General features: G+C 60.0%; 2 protein-coding genes across 2 annotated transcripts; both read right to left on the bottom strand.

Annotated features, from left to right (window-relative positions):
• Positions 1-4278: 4278 nt before the first annotated feature.
• Positions 4279-6118, bottom strand: LOC138689933 (uncharacterized). Its single transcript, XM_069806589.1, has 6 exons — positions 6050-6118; positions 5606-5893; positions 5440-5504; positions 4976-5048; positions 4758-4804; positions 4279-4431 (listed from the first exon to the last, which is right to left on the bottom strand). The coding sequence occupies exons 1-6, from the start codon at positions 6116-6118 to the stop codon at positions 4299-4301; spliced, it is 675 nt and encodes a 224-aa protein (XP_069662690.1). The 3' UTR covers positions 4279-4298.
• Positions 6119-7496: 1378 nt separating this feature from the next.
• Positions 7497-9685, bottom strand: LOC104318879 (dynactin subunit 2-like). Its single transcript, XM_069806588.1, has 5 exons — positions 9536-9685; positions 8241-8318; positions 8026-8097; positions 7808-7910; positions 7497-7693 (listed from the first exon to the last, which is right to left on the bottom strand). Exons 1-5 carry the CDS (start codon positions 9668-9670, stop codon positions 7497-7499), a joined length of 585 nt encoding a protein of 194 aa, XP_069662689.1. The 5' UTR covers positions 9671-9685.
• Between the last annotated feature and the right edge of the window lie 9910 nt (positions 9686-19595).

Genomic DNA, 19595 nt, shown 5'->3' with positions numbered 1-19595 from the left:
GAAGCCTACGCCAACCTGACATGCGTGCTGGAAGCCTATGCCAACCTGGCATGCGTGCTGGGAGAGACCCTCCGAGCAGCCAGTGAGGGGCTGCTGCCTTTTTGACCACCCCTCCCAGTAAAGCCTTATTTAGCATTGTGGACAAGCTGCAAGGATTGCTTGACAGGTTTTCATAGGCACTGGCCAACCCTGGGATTGGCATTCGTAATAAAGATCGGCTTTCCCTGACTGGCCTCGCTTGATACGCAACCATTCAGCTTGTCGGTCCCAATCGTCCTTCTCACTGGTGACCGTCCTGATTTGGGCCAGGCAGTCTACCCGTTGGTTCCATTTCGCAGCTGGGCTTCCATCCCGAGCATGGCCCTTCACCCATCCCACCTTTAAAGGTCAGGACCTCCCTATTGCCGGGGAGATGTTGCCAGTCCTCTGTCCTCCACTCTTTCGCACGACCTACCTCCCACTTTTGTCTGTTCTTTCAATCATAGTGTTATACAGTATAACCCCTACATGGGGTGCATGGCAGCGGTGACGGGGTCTGGCCCCCAGCACAGGGTCTCGGTCAGGAGAAGAGTCACAGGTCACTCGGCCGGAGCTCATCTAGTCATTAGTTGATCGAATTCTTATCAGTCAGTGTAGGGATATAAAATATTTAATAAGCACAGATGGATCGGTGGTCAGTGCTCTACTCCACTTAGCGTTAGGGCAGGATACAAAGCTCATCGCGTAAGCTTCCTACACGTATCTTAAATGTTACCTGCATGCAAACAACGCCACGTACCAAGCCGCCGGTGCCTGGTGTCAGGTACGGGGTCTCTCAGCCTTGAGAGGGGTCCCTGCTCAGGGGGTGATCCCTGCCCCACAGCCAGCTGCTATGGAGGGGGAGCGCTGGGGACCCCGATGGCTGCAGATACTTACAGCATCAAGGGGCTGACTCAGTCAGGTTTTGTGCCGTGTTCATGCTGTTTCAGCTGCTCATCAGCCCATTCTCCAACCAGAACATGGGGTTTTTTTGGTTTTGATGCTCGGTTCTCACTGACAGCCTCACACCAGAGGATGACCTTCGGTTAGGCTTACTTGCTGAGCACCTGCCCGGACCCAAGTCCCGTTATCTCACACCGGAGGAGCACACCCCTCACAATCCCCTCCACAGCAACCGGCGCTGAACGTGGCGCCTTCCCCTTGTGCAGCTGCAATGGCAGCTTCCCCTTCATATCCCCCACTTCCATGCACATCTACTGCATGCAAAAATCAATCCCAAACAGCATGCCAAATTAGAAGCAGCGAGCAGGCTTACTTGTGCAAACTAGTGTCCAGGCAAGGTGGGGAGCAGGGAGGGGAAGAGCGGTGGGAAAGCTCAGGTCAGTTCAGTGCGCGAGAGCCAAGAAACACAATGAACCTGCACAAGGGGTTCCCAGGACAGGAGGTGACAGCAACTAAAACCCTGGTAACCCTTGCCTCCTGCCTGCAGCAAGGCCACAAGGAAGGAAAACCACAGGGACTCACCGGTGTGACACCTCTCTGTTCTCGGGCACCATTTTGGGGTGACCTAGGCCTGACGAGGGCAACTTTGGGTGGAGACAACCCATTTCAGTCCATCTTGCTGCCCTGCATCTTGCAAGGGATGTTTTTGTCCCCCTCAGAACTGGGGGCCGGGTGCCTGGCATGCCCCTGCTCCACGTGCAGTACACAGTGCCATGCCAGCCCACATGTGGTGGGGCTGCGCCGGCCCCATGTCCCCCACAGATGCAAAATTAGCAAACCAATGGAAGAAACTATAAATGGGTGGAATACAGAGAATTTTTTTATACGAGATGGCAAGCCTCTCAGTTAGGATTTTCACCCCTGAATTGGGCATAGATTTTAAAGGAAATGTACTGCCAAACGCTTCGATAACCAGGCAACAACCCTTCTAGTCCATTAGTAACTAAACACAATCCCTGCAAAACAACTTCTGCCTAAAGAACACAGCAGAACCAAACAAGACCCCATTCTCTACAACTCTAACCACTGCCATCTCACAATTGCTCAAGATGACAACTCAAGTTTGTGGCGGCTGATATTGACGGCTTTGATCTTCAAGTTCGTGAGGGGTTTGAAATTTTAAACGTCGCTCTGACCTACGGTGCAAAGCTACCAGGCGTCCTCACTTTTCCCCAGTTTCATTAAAGAAATTAGCAAGTGACATTTCTGTGCTTTTGCCGCACCCAAAAATAAATGCAGCATTGCTCCTTTACAGGCCAGTTAAAACCTGGGCCTCGGCGAAGAAGGAATTTGGAATTCATAGAATCCTAGAATGGGTTGGGTTGGAAGGGACCCTAAAGACCTTCTCCATGGGCAGGGACACCTTCCACCAGACCAGGTTGCTCCAAGCCCCATCCAGCCTGGCCTTGAACACTGCCAGGGATGGGGCAGCCACAGCCTCTCTGGGCGACCTGTTCCAGGGCCTCACCACCCTCACAGGGAAGAACTTCTCCCTTCTATCTACCCTCCTTCAGTTTAAAGCCATTACCCCTTGTCCTGTTGCTGCATGCCCTCGTAAAAAGTCCCCCTCCAGCTTCCCTGTAGGCCCTGTTAGGTACTGGAAGGCTGCTATAAGGTCTCCCCGGAGCCTTCTCTTCTCCAGGCTGAACAACCCCAACTCTCTCAGCCTGTCTTTGCAGGAGAGGTGCTCCAGCTCCCTGATCATCTTTGGGGCCCTCCTCTGGACTCGCTCCAACAAGCCCATGTCCTTCTTATGGTGGGGGGGGGGGCCCAGAGCTGGACGCAGTACTGCAGGTGGGGTCTCGCCAGAGCGGAGTACGGGGGGAGAATCACCTCCCTCAACCTGCTGGTCACGCTGCTTCGGATGCAGCCCGGGATACGGCTGGCTTTCTGGGCTGCAAACGCACATTGCCGGGTCACGTTGGGCTTCTCGTCAACCAACACCCTTTTCTGAGCGGGTCCTTCTCCGCAGGGCTGCTCTCAATCCACTCGGCGCCCAGCCTGAATATGTGCTTGGGATTGCCCCGAGCCACGTGCAGGACCTTGCGCTTGGCCTCGTGAGCGCCATGAGGTTCACACGGGCCCACCTCTCAAGCCTGTCAAGGTCGCTCTGGACGGCATCCCTTCCCTCCAGCGTGCCGACCGCACCACACAGCTTGGCGTTGTCGGCAAACTTGCTGAGGGTGCGCTCGATCCCACTGACGGAGTCGGGGCACGCGGCAGGCAGGCAGTGACCCCCATGCTTCGGCTGTGGCCCCTCGAGCAGCTGTGTGCAGCGGCATCGCATCTGGGAGGTGGCAGCCCGGGTCGCTCCGGCCACCATCCGACAGGGCCTTTCCCCTCAGCAGCGAAACCTGCGAGCTGCTGGAGAAGCTGGCAGGGGGCAGCCAGAGGCAGGAGGTAGTGCGTGTGTGTGTGTGTGTGTGTGGGACAGGGACGACCCCGAGTGGGTGGGGGTGGCCTGGGGCAGGGGCGCATGGCCCCCCCCCGCCCCCCAGGCTGGTGGAGATGATTATTGCTGGGACTGGGGGATGGCAGCGGGGGGGAACCTTGTTTTTGGTGAGGGACAACCTGGTGCAAAACTGACCCTGAGTAGATCCAGCCATGGGGCTGCGGCCCCCTCAAACCAGAGGTGATGGGGGGCAGAGGGACCCCCAGCATGCAGAGTGGGCACTGGGGACAGAGCCCTGGCTGCATCCCCTCACGCCAGTCCTGTCCCCCCAGCGCGGGGGCTTCCCTGGGGTGGGGGCCACCTCTGGCCCTGGTGGGTTTGAGCCCTGGGGGCAGTTGCTGGGCCATGATCTTGTGGGGATGGCCACCAGGACTGGGGTGAGCACTGGAGGGACACAGGCTCCTCTGGAGGGACAGGCCAGCACAAGGAGGACGGCAGTTGCCCTTTAGGTGAGGGAGCAGCTGGAGAGCGTGGAGCTCTGCCTGGGTGAAGAGCAGAGTGAGGGTGACTGAGGGCTCCTGGGTAAGGACTAAAGAGCAGGCAGGGAAGGTGAGGCCCTCAATGGCCAACTAGGAGCAGCCTCATCTTCGTGGGCCCTGGTCCTCATGGGGGATTTCGGAGAGACCTGCTGGAGGGACGACACAGCAGGACCTAACCAGCCCAGGAGGCTCCCAAGGGCACCGATGACAACGGCCTCCCCTTCTAACAGCGAGGCCTCTCCCCTTCTTGTCAGTCAAGGTCCCTTGCGCATGGCTTCAAAGCCATCTTTACGTGGTGGTTTTTCTTAGGTAACAGAGACAAGGTGACGTGCTTGTCCTACAATCACAGGTTTCTTTATTCTCTTTCTAGTTTGATTTCAAGAGAACTAGGACCTCCCTGGGCAGCTCCCAAAGGCGTCTGTCAGCTTTGGGGGCAGGACTCCATCGAGCATGTCCCTCTTCAGGAGGACCAAGAGGAGGACGATGATCTGCAGGAAGGCGAGGAACAGAAGAAGTCTCCTGCGGGACAGGAGAGGGGTCAGGCAGAGCAGGGAGTAAATTTGTCTCAGCTCTTGACAACCACCCTCTTTGAATGCCACCGTGGGGCCTCGCACCGCGCTGGGCACAACACACCCTGCTCGGGACTGGTTGAGGCTCTGCTGTACCTCTCCCCAGTGGGCCCCCAAAATCCCCCGCTGTGTGCCACCCAAGCAAGGAAGAAAAGAAATCCTCAAGTACTTCATCCCTGACAAGTCCAAAGCTGCCCAGTGCCCTTGGACCAGTGGCACGGGCATCCCACTGCGTAGGGAAGAGCCCCGGCACCCCGAGCCCCCAGAGCAACTCACCGCAGCCAAGAAGCGATCTTCTGCCTCCTCGACGCCATCTGCTCCTCCTACAAGCCAAGGCACACAGGGACATGCGTTGGGGTGCGTGAGGCAGCTGAGGTCTGGGGGCTCAGACCCCCTCCCTCGTCCCTGCTGAGATCAGTGAGGGCCCCCGTGTCCCCTGGGCACAGTGCAGACCCTTCCCTCCCCAAGGCCCACAGCGGGGTTGTCTGTCCTACCAGCCGCACAGCCACCAGCTCCTGCAGCAGGCTCTCGCCTGCCGCGTCTGCCTGCGCCGCCGTCTTCCCCCTGCTACTGACACCACGGGGTTTGGGCTGTGAGAAGAGACCTTGGCCAGCATGGTGAACCCCTGGGTGGCCAACAGGGAGCCAGGGTGCTGCCCAGCCTCTGCTGGGGCTGGCACCAGGCACCCCCAGCATCCCAGCACCGCACAGACCCACCCCAGGCCCGGAGGGCACGGAGGAGAGCCTGGGAGCTGCTCAGAGTTGTGCAGAGCTGCTTCCAGGAGTCCCGAGTTGCTCAGTGCTCTTTTGAGCCACTTAGACAAAGTCAAAGGGCTCTCCAGAGCAGGCTGGAGGAGCCAGGAAGATGTCTGTGAGCAGCAGAGGCCTGCCCACTGCTGCCCAGCAACCCCCCCGAACCCCCTGCCCCAGATTTCAGTCAGGGCCCCGTTGCCACTCACAAAGCTGTTGGCTCTTGGAGGCCTTGCCGTCTCTCCAGCAGGTGCTGGAGCTTGTTCCTCAGCAGCTGGAGAAGCAAAGGGCCTGGTTAAGAAGCCATGCCATGCCTCCTCTGAGGGGGGTTCCCCCACAAACATGTTGAGCCCTCGTGCCTCCTGTCCCCCGTACCTCATTGATCTGGGCCTCCTCCTGGAGAGCTTTTACCGCCCCCGACCACTGCTCCCTCTGCCAAGCCAGCGGGGGACGTCGCAGGGAGCCATGCGCAGGAAAGGGCAACTTCTGCGCCACTTCCAGGCTTGCAGCTGCCTCCCTCCTTGCCATTTGAAAGTGCTTCTGCGAGAGAGGAGGGGAGGAGGAGGAGAAGCCGTCAGGGCACCGGGACACTCCCCAAGCGCGCTCCCCTCCGGCTCCGCTCGGGCACTGCCTCTGCCCTCGTGTCCCCTCTCCTTCCCAGCCCTGCAGGCAGACAGAGGGACCCCCAGGCCCGACTCTGGACACGGGCCTGAGCAACTGGCTCTGGGTGACCCCACCTGAGCAGGGGCACTGGACGAGACCAGATCATCTCCAGAGGTCCCTTCCAACCTCAGCCAGACTGTGGTTCTGTGAACTTGCCTTCGTCTGGGCCATCTGCCTCTCCAGCTGCTGGAGCTTCTGGCTGTTCTCTTCCAAACAGCGTGCCATGACACAACTCCAGCAAGACGAGCAGCAGCCAGGCACCCTCTTCCCCCTGCTACGGACACCGTAGCAGGAGGCGTTGGGGGCACCAGGGACTGATGGGGAGAGAAGGAGCTCCCCGATCCCTGCGTTGGCGGGCGCCCGTGCGGGGTCCATGAAGCTGCCCTGCCCTCGCTGTCCTCTCCCCCGTCGGGGCCTTCCGCTGCACAGTGGCCACGGGACAGGTCGTGGCGAGTCGTCTCCAAACTCCTGCCTAGCAGCACCGAGGTTGTCCCCCAAATGCTCCCCCGCCTCTGGGAGCAGCCCCTTTTATACCCGCCGGGGCACCGATGTCACAGGCGCGAGGTGACATCAGAGTGACACAGCCATCGCTGTCCACTGTGACATGGCCGCCAACTCCCTGGGCTGGCACCAAGAGCTGACCTGGGGCCCAGCCGCTTCCACTGGGGAATGGGGCACCACTCTCAGCATGGCTCTTAGCCCACCGGTGGGAGCGACCGCAGGCACCACCTGTCGATGTCTCCCTGGCGGGTGTGCTGGTTCCTTCACCAGCCGGCTGCCACAGCTCCCCACCGCAGGACCAAGCAGGAGCCAGGCTGCGCATGTAGTCCCAGCAGACGCTCAGACAGACGTGCGTGCACCACGAGTGTGCACATGCGCACGGACGGCCACACCACGGGCTCCAGCGTCCAGCACCCACCAGGATCCAGGATCCAGCGTCCAGCCCCAGGGGGGCACAAGAGCCCAGAAGGGGAAGAATGAAGACTAGCCCTCTGCTCTAGCCCAAGCAGACACCATGCTTGCAGGCTCCCAAGAGCAATGGGGTCTCACACCGGCTCAGAGAGCAGCAGCTGCTGTCATGCGAAGGGACACCAGGAGGATGGAGTCGGGGCACGCGGCAGGCAGGCAGTGACCCCCATGCTTCGGCTGTGGCCCCTCGAGCAGCTGTGTGCAGCGGCATCGCATTCGGGAGGTGGCAGCCCTGGTCTGCTCAGGATTAGTTTTGCACCAGGTTGTCCCTCACCAAAAACAAGGTTCCCCCTGCCGCTTCCATCGCCCAGTCCCAGCAATAATCATGTCCACCAGCCTGTGGGGGGGCCGTGCGCCCCTGCCCTAGGCCACCCCCACCCATGCACACACACACACTACCTCCTGCCCCACGGCTGGCAACGAGGAGACGTTCTCCCCATGGGTCACAGCTTTCTGACAGAGCAATTGGATTTAGTGCACCGTGGAGTCTGCGGGAGGGTGGGGGGGCTTATGCACAATGAAAAGACACATTTAAAACCCAGCAAGCTGGGCCGCGCTCATGCCCCACAGCCTAGAGGAGATGCTGACACCGATACACTTTGAGCTGAGCTGTTTATTAGGGTAAATCGGGGGGCTACAGAGACACCACCACCCCCCGCCCAGAGGTGGGAATGGAGGGGTGTCGGCAGGGGCAGGAAGGGGATCCCACTCCAGCCCAGTGGGTGTTGGTGGGACCCACCTCCGCCAGCAGCGCGGTGTTGTCCTTGAGAGCACCCGCTATCTCCTGCTGCGTGCTGTCCAAGTGCATGAGGACCTGCCCGAACTGCGTAGCTGGGAGGGAGGAGAAAGCTCAGTGCTGGTGGGGGGGAGCAGCATGACCCCCCCTCCCCGAGATGCTCCCAGTGGCACCATGCCACTGTCCCCAACATCCCCTCAGCCCCTCACCTTGCTCGTGCAGGTTCCTGACGGTCACCAGCCTCTGCACAACATCGGGCAAGGTGCTGGCCACGCCATCCCAGCGCTGCATCATCTCATAGATCTGGTGGATCTGGGGGATGGGCCAGGGCAAGAAGGGGGGGTGAGCACAGTCTGGAGGGGGGGCTCCATATGTCCCCCACCATGCCAGGCTTGCCTTTGTGGGGGGCCTCCCCTCCAGCTCTTACCTTGCTCCGCATGTCGGCATCTTGCACAGTTGCCTTGTGCTTGGCTATTTCATTGACTTTCCCCAGGACACTCTGGGGAGGGGGCAGCAGAGGTGAGACCCCAAATCCAGCACTGCCCAACCCCAATTTCATGGCCTTGGCCACTGCCATCCCATGGCTCTCCCTTGGCTTCCTGACACCCACCGTGCAGTTCTCTCCTTCTGACCCCCCCTCACCTGCAGCCGGGCTTCCACTTGGTCCAGCACGGCCACGTCCAGGATGTTCACCTTGGCCTGCAGGACCTGCACGGTCTCCTGGGGACGGAAAACAGGGTGAGGGGGAACACGGCAGCACCCTGGGGCTGCCCCACCAAGTGCAATGGGTATAGGGTGGGGGAAAGGGACCCTGCATGCCCCCAGCCCCTGCCTGACTCCCCACGAGGCTGGTGCCCTTCAGCCCCACCAACAGCGGGTTCTGTGGGGAAGGAAACTGCATCAGTGGGGCAGGAGGGCGGGGGGCAGGAGAGTCCTTCTTCAGAAGATGTGACAGTCTTTTCCAGACTCTAAGCCCTTCTGAACCCTTGGCACTGCATAACCATGATGCAGAGCCCATGCCAGCACATTCTACTGCACCTGGACCAACGAACTTACACTGCAGGGCAGGCTAATTTGAGAAGCTGTCCCGTGCAGAAACAGATCCAACACCTGTCTATACATACATACATACGAATTATTTCTTCCTATATATGTGTTGTGGTTTAACCCCAGCCAGCAACTAAGCACCACACAGCCGCTCGCTCACTCCCCCCCATCCAGTGGGATGGGGGAGAAAATCGGGAAAAAGAAGTAAAACTCATGGCTTCAGATAAGAATGGTTTAATAGAACAGAAAAGAAGAAACTAATAATGATAATGATAACACTAATAAAATGACAACAGTAGTAATAAAAGGATTGGAATGTACAAATGATGCGCAGGGCAATTGCTCACCACCCGCCGATCGACACCCAGCCAGTCCCCCAGCGGCGATTCCCCGCCCCCACTTCCCAGTTCCTAAACTAGATGGGACATCACATGGTATGGAATACACTGTTGGCCAGTTCGGGTCAGGTGCCCTGGTTGTGTCCTGTGCCAACTTCTTGTGCCCTGGCTGGGCATGAGAAGCCGAAAAATCCTTGACTAAACACTACTGAGCAACAACTGAAAACATTAGTGTTATCAGCATTCTTCGCATACTGAACTCAAAACATAGCACTGTACCAGCTACTAGGAAGACAGTTAACTCTATCCCAGCTGAAACCAGACAATATGATTAATGCCAAGATTATTAAGTCCAGGGCTCCAACAGCCAGAAGAATAGCAGAACCACTCCAATCTTGGAAAAAAACTGTCGTCAACAGTTCCCTATCTGCACAACAACAACGAGCTTGCTGAACTTCAAAATGTCTTCTCCTAACTTTGAAACTAGAGTGGTGTCATGTTGGTGTTGGTCCCCCGTCCCCCCCGGCAATTCTACTCAACAACAAAGTTTACCTGTACCACTTGTAGGAGTTTCAGGGATTTCTGGAAGACATCTTGAAAGACACTTGGTGGAAGTCGCAATATGGTGGACAAAACGCCTACCCACGCTGAGACCCTTTCAGAAGAACCTTTCAGAAGAACCAGCATGACCCTAACAAAGCATCAGAGACACAAGCTTAATCCACCAGTTATCTCATTCTTCCCAATTGCTTCCCAAATTTCTACTCTCATGTTGTGTATGGGTGACAGACATCATCTGACCACAGAAGACCTTGAACTTACGCGCCATGACCTACAGGCAGTGTCATGAAGACAGTTACGGCCAGGTGAATTCACACCAGCCGTTTCACCAACATTGAACAGAGCTACAGAAGTCAGAGCTCGAAGAATGTGCATCAAGTTAAGGGCAACTGACCAGTCTGACAACTCTGTTCCAGTTTCATTACAGACAAAGCCACGCTTCAGAAGTATTTCAACTTCCCGATATTCAAACCTGCACAGAAAAGACGTTTTGTTGCCTTTATGATCTCTACTGGCAACCAAGCTACTTACTGCACTAACCATCAGGCTCACATCATCAGCAAAAAATCAAGGAAACCGCACACGACTAAGAGAAAAACCAGCCACACTTACGGTGTTTTAATCGGATATATTCATATGAGTATTTGAAGTGACAAAACCAAACAGCTTCTCTTTACTTGAAATAAACTGGGCCTGGACCATCCCGAGTTGCTCCAGAAACAGATGCAAAATTAGCAAACCAATGGAAGAAACTATAAATGGGTGGAACACAGAGAATTTTTTTACATGAGATGGCAAGCCTCTCAGGATTTTCACCCCTGAATTGGGCATAGATTTTAAAGGAAATGTACTGCCAAACACTTCGATAACCAGACAACACCCCTTCTACTCCATTAGTAACTAAACACAATCCCTGCAGAACAACTTCTGCCTAAAGAACACAGCAAAACCAAACAAGACCACATTCTCTACAGCTGGTAACCACTGCCATCTCCCAATTGCTCAAGATGACAACTCAAGTTTGCTGATTCCCAGGTCAGCATTACGGCAAAACGACCCCAGGGTTCCTGTAAGTCACAAAATTCAACTTTTGTTTGGCCAACAGGAATTCCCACTTACCAGAATTGGTATCCTCCTGAGAACTGGCATGGTCACAGAAAGTAGTGGCATGAAACTACGTCAGTAGACTACATAAATAAAATGTGCTAACCGTGTCATTAAACATACCAGCCTTGCCGACCTGGGGATCACCTCCGCAAGACAGTGAGGAGAGCCCTCCGGTTGAGTCACCGGGTTCAGAGTGGACCCCCTTGCTTTCCAGACTCCTCCTCACAGACGAGCGTAGGGGCGGCTAGATCCACTCCTAGTCCCAGACTTGGGCAACGGTTCATGTCTAAGAGGATGAGGTACAGGGATCATGGAAATTAAAAACGGCACCAAGAGACAAAGGAAGACAGATTTCGCCTGTCCGATTTAGGGATCGGCTCAGGAAGACAGTGAGGAGAGCCCTCCCGTTGAGTCACGAGGTTCAGAGTGGACCCCCTTGCTTTCCAGACTCCTTCTCACAGAGGAGCCTAGGGGCAGTTAGATCCACTCCTAGTGGTCCCTCTGTCCGCCTGCAAGGCTGGGAAGGAGAGAGGACGCAGGGGCAAAGGCAGTGCCCGAGGGGAGCCGGGAAGCGATAATGCGGAGGGGAGGGCGCTTGTGGGAATGTCCAGTGCCCTGATGGCTTCTCCTCCTCCTCTCTCGCAGAAGCGCTTTCAAATAGCAAAGAGCGAGGCAGTCGCAAGCCTGGAAGAGGCACAGAAGGTACAGGGAAGAAGGATGCCCATCCTGGCAGGGTCAGGGAGGGGGTGCCAGTGCTGGGTCCCCGCACCCCAGCATCCACGGGCGGGGTCATTGACTTTGGGATGTGGCATCCGCGATGGAGGGATTGGGCCCCTGCCCCTCCTGCAGATGTTCCCGTTCCCTCTTCTTTCCCAGGCAGACTGCTTTTGGGAAAAGGCAGAGGGAGCCCCTGCCTCCGTGACTGCCCTCATTTCCACACTGGCGGTCCTGTGTCCCATGTGGCTGCTGAGCCCTCACGTGGGGCCAGCCCAGCAGCAGCCTTGGCAGAGGGATGTGGGAGATGGCGGGCTGTGCATGGGACAAACCTTGTAACGTGATTTTTGTCTTTCTCTTGCCCCTCTCCTAACCTTGCTCTGGCTTTCTCACCTCTGGGAAACGCAAGGAGCTGGTAAGAGCCCGTCTGTTTGTCGGCCAACGTAACCCTGTGCTCTGCTAGCGGGTGCTCGCTCCTGCCTCCGCTCAGCCCCCTAATGCTGCTAGTGCTGCTCCCGCTGCTTTCACCCCTTGTCCATCTGCAGCACGCTAGGGCTCCCCGAAAGCGCTTCAGGCCATGATGGGGCACAAGGGCTGGAGAGGGGCTGCTGTGGCCCAGGGCAGCAGGTTGGGGGATCCTTTGCTGGCTTCCATTGCTGCATGTCAGTCCCTGGGGGCTGTGCTCCTGTCCTGGGGAGGACGGGGCCACCTTCGCCCCCTCTGTTACTTTCCATCCTCTCCCCAGCGCCGGCCCACCCCCGGTGCTGCAGGGAGGCGGCTTTGCCAACAAACCCTCGCAACTGCCTCATCCCTAACGCTGAGTGTTGTGTGCAGGAGGAGCTCGCCAGCACCAGCGTGGAGCACATCATCATTAACCCCAACGCCGCGTACGAGAAGTTCCGGGACGAGCGCCTGAGCACCGAGGGAGTGGGTGAGCCAGGGGGTTCAGGGAAGGGTGGGCTGTGGGGATCCTGAGCTGACCCCAGGGAGGGCACAGCCACCCCAGGTGTTTTGGGGTGACACCCTGCTCCTCCCTCTTCCAGATTTCTCCGCTTGCATCAGCAAGCCCAGGACAACGGGCTACAAGTCTGGGGAGTATGAAATTGTGAGTCCAGAGCACAAGGGGATGTGAGCCACCCCAGTGCACAGCCCCTCGTCCCCACTCGCCCCACAGTGATGTCCCTGCCCAGGGCCACAGATCACACAGCATTACAGAAGGGTGGTGGTGGGAAGTTGGACCATCTGGTCCAACGCTCATGCTCAGGCAGGGCCACTTAGAGCCAGTTGCCCAAGACCATGTGCAGGTAGCTTCCGAATATCAAGGATGGAGACTCCACCGTCTCTCTGGGCAACCTGTGCCAGTGCTTGGTCGCGCTCACAGTAAAAAAGTGCTTCCTAATGTTCGGGGGGAACCTCCTGCGCTTCAGTTTGTGCCCATGGCCTCTGGTCCTGGCACTGGGCACCACTGAGAAGAGCTGGGCTCTGTCCTCTTGGCACCCTCCATTCAGGTATTGATAAGATCCCTGAGAGCCTTCTCTTGTCCAGGCTGAACAGTCCCAGCTCTCTCAGCCTTTCCTCATAGGAGAGATGCTCCAGCCCTGTCAGCATCTTTGTGGCCCTTTGTTGGACTCTCTCCAGTATGTCCATCTCTCTCTCTTCTGTACTGGGGAGCCCAGCACTGGGCACAGCAGTCCAGGTGTGGCCTCAGCAGTGCTGAGGAGAGGGGAAGGCTCACCTCCCTCGACCACAACACTCCTAACGCTGCCCAGGACACCGTTAGCCTCCCTTGCTGGATCATGTTTAGCTTGGTGTCCACCGGGACCCCTGGAGCCTTTTCCAGAGAGCTGCTTTCCAGCTGGGTGGCCCCCAGCATAGACTGATGCCGGGGGCTGTTCTTCCCCAGCAGCAGGACTTCTCCTTGTTGAGCTCCATGAGGTTCCTGTTGGCCCATCTCTCCAGCCTGTCCCAGGTCCCTCTGAACGGCAGCGCGACCCTCTGGCATCTCAGCCACTCCTCCCAGTGTGGCATCATCTGCAAACCTAGAGAGGGTTCACCCTGCCCCATCATCCCAATCATTAGCTCCAGACAACACAGTGAGGAGCAACCTCGTCCCTGCCCGCTCGAGTCCGCCGTACGGTCCTCGTCACTGTGGTCCTGGCCCCGAGCTGCCTGGAGCAGGCAGAGAAGGGGCTGCCTGCCACCAATGTGGCCAGGAGGGTCTCGTGGGAGTGATGGTTCAGGGGGCTGGTGGGCGAAAACTTCCCTGGGCTTGGGGAGCTGGTGGGCAGCCAGCAGGCAGTGTGTCAGCACCCAGACCCGTCCCAAAGGGGCTCAGCTGCACCCCAACCCTGTCCCAGCCAGGGACCCTCTGGGGTCGCTCTCCATTAGCCCCCCGACACAGGGCTCGCCGCACAGAGACTATCGGTCCCTGGGGGGGGCCATGCCCCCCCTGCCCTGCCCCAGCCTTGACGTCACCCCAGCGCTTGCAGGCAGCACGTCCCCCCCCGCTGTGTCCCCCGGGACCTGCGCACGTCGGGATGGAGCCCGGATCTCGCCCGCTGCTCGCCCTCTGCCTCGCCAGCTGCCTCCTGGCCCCAGGTAAGCGGCAGAGGGGGCGGCGAGGGGCACTGACCCCCACCCAGCCCTGGGCGCGGGGAGAGGGTCCCTGGCCCCTGCGAGCAGCAGCATCCCCATGCATCGGGCATCCCTGGGTGGGGGCCGGGGCTGGTGGGCTGGGGGGCTTGGGCTGGTGGTGAGGAGGGGTGGGTGTCCCCGCATGCTTCTCCACCTCGCTCAGCTGCCAGTGGCTCCCCACAGCCGGGTCCTGGGGGTCCCTTGGGAGGGGTCCGGCTGCATTCGCTGCCGCGGCCCCTCCAGCCCCGGTCTGGGTCCCCTCGGGCTGCCGGGGGGCGCAGGGCAGGTTCGCCTACAAGCTGCTCCACGACCTCTTCGCCAACTATTCCAGTGCCCTGCGCCCCGTGGAGGACACGGACCGGGCGCTCAGCGTCACTCTCCAGATCACCCTCTCCCAGATTATTGACATGGTGAGTGGCCGCGCACGGCACCGGCACCGGCAGCCCAGCCCGGCCAAAACGGGACCTTCCCTGTCACGCTCCTGGTCACCGCTTAGCCGGGCTCTGCTCTCCCCCACCGGGTCCTGCTTGACCCAGAGCTGATGCTCATCCCTCAAAACCAGCCCAAACCTTTCAAAACCAGCCCAAGCCTTTCAAAACCAGCCCAGCTGGCCCCAATCAGCTCAGAGCCCCAAAAAACAGCACTGCCCCCACCCCCCAAAAGGAGCTTGGACCACCTGAAACCAGCTCAGACCTCTCCAACCCCCCCAAAACCAGTACAGTCCCCTTGAAAGCATCTCAGGCCCTTGGGACCCTTACAGAAGCTGCCGAACTGGAGGGTCGAGGGGGGTTGCTGGTGGCACTGGTGTCTGTCCCCCCACGCCCACCCTCTCCCCTCGGCAGGACGAGAGGAACCAGGTCCTCACCTCCTACCTGTGGGTCCGCCAGGCAGGGCATGTCGGTCCCGGGGTCCATCGGTGCCCACTCAGCCCAGCCCGTGGTGGCCAACATCCCACGGTGGAGACCCTGCAGTGGTGTCCCTCCCCAGGGACCCCTGCAGCAGCATGGCACGGCACGGCACGCTTTCAAGTTCAGAGCCAAAGCGGGTAGGACCATGGGGCCAACGCAGCAGCTGGTGGCACCAGCCCGCAGACAGGCCCCCAGCCTCGCTGCCGAGCAGAAGTGAAACCCCAAAAAATCATCACAGCGCTGCAGGATCCCAAGCCAGGCAGGTACAGCACCCGCTCCCACCCTGAGCAGCACCGGTGCTGCCGTTCCCCTGGCAGCCTTCGCTCCCCGGCTGCTTCTTGGACGACCCAGGGGGTCTGGGGGGGGAGCACGCTCCATGAGGAGGGACCCCTCTCGAGGCTGAGAGACCCTGTACCTGACACCAGGCACCGACGGCTTGGTACATGGCATTGTTTGCATGCAGGTAACATTTAAGATACGTGTAGGAAGCTTACGCGATGAGCTTTGTATCCCGCCCTAACGTAAAGCGGAGTAGAGCACTGACCGCCGATCCACCTGTGCTTATTAAATATTTTACATCCCTACACTGACTGATTAGAACTCGATCAACTAACGACTAGATGAGCTCCGGCCGAGCGACCTGTGACTCTTCTCCTGACCGAGACCCTGTGCCGGGGGGCCGGACCCCGGCCCCTGCCGCTGCTGCCACGCACGCCACATAGCGGCCGTCGGGGCTGGCCTGGGTGGCACCGAGGTCTCTCCCGGCTCCGTTACAGCCAGCGTCACCTCACCCGGGATGCCCGGCCATCCGGCACAGGGACGAAGCGACCGCTCTGTCCCTGCAGCCCTCTCTCGGGGACCTGGGAGGGAACACCCCCAGGGGGCAAAATCCCGGGGGGGGTGCAGACCCCCAAATCCCAGCAGGAGCCCAGGGCCATGCCTGGCCCCAGCAGGGAGTGGAGAAGCTGGGGGCAGGTGGGACGCGGCATCTAAACCCGGGGCAGCCACGGCACCCCAGGTTCTCCTCCATGGGGGGGTCCTGCTGCCTCTCCTGTGCCCCCCACCAGCGGGCTGGGGGGCACGGCTGACCCCGGCTGGCCGAGGGGACGCTGCAGCCTGCCTGGCATCGCACTGCCGCTCAGATCAGGGGGGGCTTTTCCCACGCAGCCATCGGTCGGGCCCTGGCTGAGCATCACCCGGCTGGGCTGCTGGCACCGACCACTCGGGCACCTCTTGGCGATTTGGTGCTTTATTTCCCTTCGCTAATTAAAGCGGCCTTGTCCCTAGCCAGAGTTTCCGCTACTCCTTGCATTTGCCCTCCCGATTGTCCCCCCATCCTGCTGGGGGGGGAGCGAGCGGCTGGGGGGGTCGGCTGCTGGCTGGGGTCAAGCAGCCAGGGCCTGGGCTCAGCACCCAGGGGGTTCTCTTTAATTTCTCCTCCTTCCCCTTCCCTTTCCCCTTCCCCTTGTCCTTCCCCTTCCCCTTCTTCCCCTTCTCCTTCCCCTTCCCCTTCTTCTCCTTCTCCTTCTCCTTCCCCTTCTTCTCCTTCTCCTTCTCCTTCTCCCTCCCCTCTGAAGCCCCCCCCAGGGTCCCCCTTCCTGCAGACTGTGGGCTTCCCCCAGCTGCCACCCCTGATTTCCAGGGGGACATCCCAGCCCCTCCTGAGCCCCTCGCATCTGCCCGTACCAGGCTGGGGAGGGTGCGGGGGGCTGCCAGGTGTCACAAAGGGGGGGGGTCTGCCTGTCCCGCGATGTCACAAAGGGGGGGTCTGCCGGTCCCACGATGTCACAAAGGGGGGGACTGCCTGCTGCCGTACTATAAAAGTGGGGTGCGGAGCCCTGCGGGAGCAGGCAGTGGGTACCGCAGTCTGGCATCGTCTCGGCAGACTGCAGCCTCCGCCTCTGCCACACCAGCAGCAGCGTTGGGCGCCCATCACTGGGAACCCATGCAGTCACTGGGGATCCGCACCGCGGACCCCCACCGGTGACTTGGAGCGCCGTGGCCACACCGGAGCCGGTGCCATGGAGCGCTCCAACAACCTCACCCTGGCTGAGCTGTTCCAGCTCCTCATGCTGGTGGTGCAGCTCAGCCTGGTCTCTGCTGTCCTGCAGGTCAAGCGGCTCTGGGTAGGTGGCCATTGTGCCGCACGGCACTATGGCGTGCCGTGGCGTTGCGCGGCGTGGCATGGGGTATGGCGTTGTGTGGGGCGGCGTGGAGTGGCGTGGGGGGCTGCGGCGTGGGGCCGGGAGCTGCTCCGGTCTCACCCAGCTCCTGGGGAATCCTACAGAGTTTGTGGAAGGAGTTGAAGAGTCAGATGAAAGCGGCGAGAGCCCATACGGAGAAGCAGAGCGGTGAGCGGCCCTGGCACCGAGCACCCCACCATCGGCCGAACCCCACGGCAGCCCTGACCCTGGGGCTGTGCCGGGGGCTGCTGGCCGCTCACTGTATCCCCTCCCTCAGCAGCTTCTCTGCAGCAGACACATAGAGATGTGGAGAAGGTCACACAGACCCTGGAGATGTGAGTGCTGGGGGAAACCCCCCCAGATCTTGCCCCAGACCCTCGCCTGCCTGTCAAGGAGGGGGTGCTGCCCTCGGGTCCCGCTGGAGGGGCCGGGGTGCAGCTGGGTCTCTTCCCTCTCCTCTCTGCAGGGCCATCATGCAGGCGTCGAGCCAGGAGTGCCTGTCCCCGGGGGCCCCGCTGGTCTCCCTGTCCTCCATCCTGGGGAGCAGCTCCTCTTCCCTGTGTTCCCTCTACTCCTTCCCGGAGCCCTGGCCCGGTGCGATGGCGGAGCTGGCGGCACTCGCTGGCTTGGGACCCCCCCAGACCCCCAAGGCTGTGAAGAGGTCGATGGACAGACTGCTGGAGTTGCCAGTGGGGGCCAAGCAAGAGCGGGTCCCTGGGGATGGTGGGGACAGGGCGCAAAGCGCCGTGGACGAGGAGTCACCCCCCAGCAGCCCCCCAGCTGTGGCCACGGACGAGGGGGAGCTCGTCCTCCAGCTCATTAGTACCATTCAGGCCGCCCAAGCAGTGACCGAGCAGCAAAGTGAGCTGCTGCAGACGGTGCTGGCCCAGCGGCAAGGGACAGCAGCGGGCTGCGGTGGGACCCCACCCAGGGACCCCCCCCTCCCCTCCGCCAAGATGGAGGTGCAGGTGCAACTGGGGTTGCTGGGGGACAGAGTCTGGCCCCAGCGCTTTGGGGCTGAGCTGCCAGCGGCAGACGCGGACGTGGACAAGGCTGCGGGTGGGGACACGGATGCGGGAAAAGAGCGAAGCAGCCTCATGGAGTGGGAAAGGAGCATCCCCGTGGAGTTGGGCAGGAGCAGCCCAGTGGAACTGGACAGGAGCAGCCCGGTGGACATGAAGAGGAGCAGCCCTGCGGAACTGGACAGGAGCAGCCCGGTGGACGTGAAGAGGAGCAGCCCTGTGGAACTGGACAGGAGCAGCCCGGTGGATGTGAAGAGGAGCAGCCCTGTGGAACTGGACAGGAGCAGCCCGGTGGATGTGAAGAGGAGCAGCCCTGTGGAACTGGACAGGAGCAGCCCCGTGGACGTGAAGAGGAGCAGCCCTGTGGAACTGGACAGGAGCAGCCCGGTGGATGTGAAGAGGAGCAGCCCTGTGGAACTGGACAGGAGCAGCCCCATAGAGCCGGAAAGAAGCAGCTCCATGGGCTTGTGCAGCACCATCCCCGCTGCTGCGGGCACGAGCATCCCAGCAGAGCCTGGTCCCCGGCAGCGGGTGCCCGTGGGCAGGACACGTGGCCGGACGGCCCCGGGTCCGTGCAGGGCTGGACGGTGCCTGCGGGAGAGCTGTGCCCGCCTCTGGCGCTGCCTGAAGTCCTGGTGGAGACGCCACTGGCAGCCCTGCCGCATCCGCTTCCGCAAGCCCCCGTGCTGGCAGCGCTGGTCCCAGAAGAAAAATGGGTTCCCCTACTACTGAGCTGCTGGGGAGCGTGGGGCTGGGGATGCTCGGGGCGCTCCCCCTTCTGAAATGTCAAAAAAATTAAATGTTGTCTTGTCTGCATCCCTGGTGTCGTGGTTCGTCCCTCCCTCCCGTGGCTGGGGGTGCAACTCCCCCAGTGCCCGACTCAACGGCGACAGGCTGGCAGCGCCGGCACCCACAAAACTGGGGTTGGAGGTGGCTGGTCCCCCAGTGGGTGTGCTGGTGTCTGGGGACCCGGGTGGGCTGGAGAAATGGGCCAGAAGGAACCTCATCAAGTCCAACAAGGTGGCCAAAGGGTGTCCGGGGCTACGTCAGGAGGAGCGTGGCCAGCGGGTTCAGGGAGGGGATGCTCAACTGGGATGGCTGGGGGTGTTCAGCCCGGAGAAGAGACGGCGCGGGGGGATCTCGTCCATGTACATCAATACCTGCAGGGAGGGTGCCAAGGGCGGGGTGGGGCTGGAGGTGGGGGGCACCGACGTGAGCACTGGCAGCATTTTGGGGCACTGCTGGGTTTCATGCATGGTTTGGGGTGGCGTGAGACCCCCGAAGGGGAAATTCTGGTTGTGACTGCTCAGAGGTGGTAATTTGAGACCAAGGAATGAGCTGGCATGAAGGGCCTGGAGGTCTGTTGGGGAGGCTCACACAATCAAATCCAGCAGGTGTTAAAAGTCAGATTTATTCTTCGGTAAAAAGTTAGTTAGAACTCCGATAACATTAGTGAGCCACAGGCTCAATGATGTAAGGGGAA

The sequence above is a fragment of the Haliaeetus albicilla genome, chromosome 18 (assembly GCF_947461875.1).
Source record: "Haliaeetus albicilla chromosome 18, bHalAlb1.1, whole genome shotgun sequence".
Taxonomy (NCBI): domain Eukaryota; kingdom Metazoa; phylum Chordata; class Aves; order Accipitriformes; family Accipitridae; genus Haliaeetus; species Haliaeetus albicilla.
This window is presented reverse-complemented; position numbering and strand designations above follow the sequence as displayed.

What these genes read in the sequence shown, in the direction of transcription:
- LOC104318879 (XM_069806588.1), bottom strand. Translation starts at nt 9,670, where the DNA reads ATGCTGGTTCTTCTGAAAGGTTCTTCTGAAAGGGTCTCAGCGTGGGTA. An exon ending in AACTCCTACAAGTGGTACAG is followed by an intron (nt 8,319 to 9,535) that starts GTAAACTTTGTT and finishes TTCCGTCCCCAG; the next exon opens with GAGACCGTGCAGGTCCTGCA. An exon ending in AAGTGGAAGCCCGGCTGCAG is followed by an intron (nt 8,098 to 8,240) that starts GTGAGGGGGGGT and finishes CCCCCTCCCCAG; the next exon opens with AGTGTCCTGGGGAAAGTCAA.
- LOC138689933 (XM_069806589.1), bottom strand. Translation starts at nt 6,118, where the DNA reads ATGGCACGCTGTTTGGAAGAGAACAGCCAGAAGCTCCAGCAGCTGGAG. An exon ending in GGCAGATGGCCCAGACGAAG is followed by an intron (nt 5,894 to 6,049) that starts GCAAGTTCACAG and finishes GTCTGCCTGCAG; the next exon opens with GGCTGGGAAGGAGAGGGGAC. An exon ending in AGGAGGCCCAGATCAATGAG is followed by an intron (nt 5,505 to 5,605) that starts GTACGGGGGACA and finishes TTGCTTCTCCAG; the next exon opens with CTGCTGAGGAACAAGCTCCA.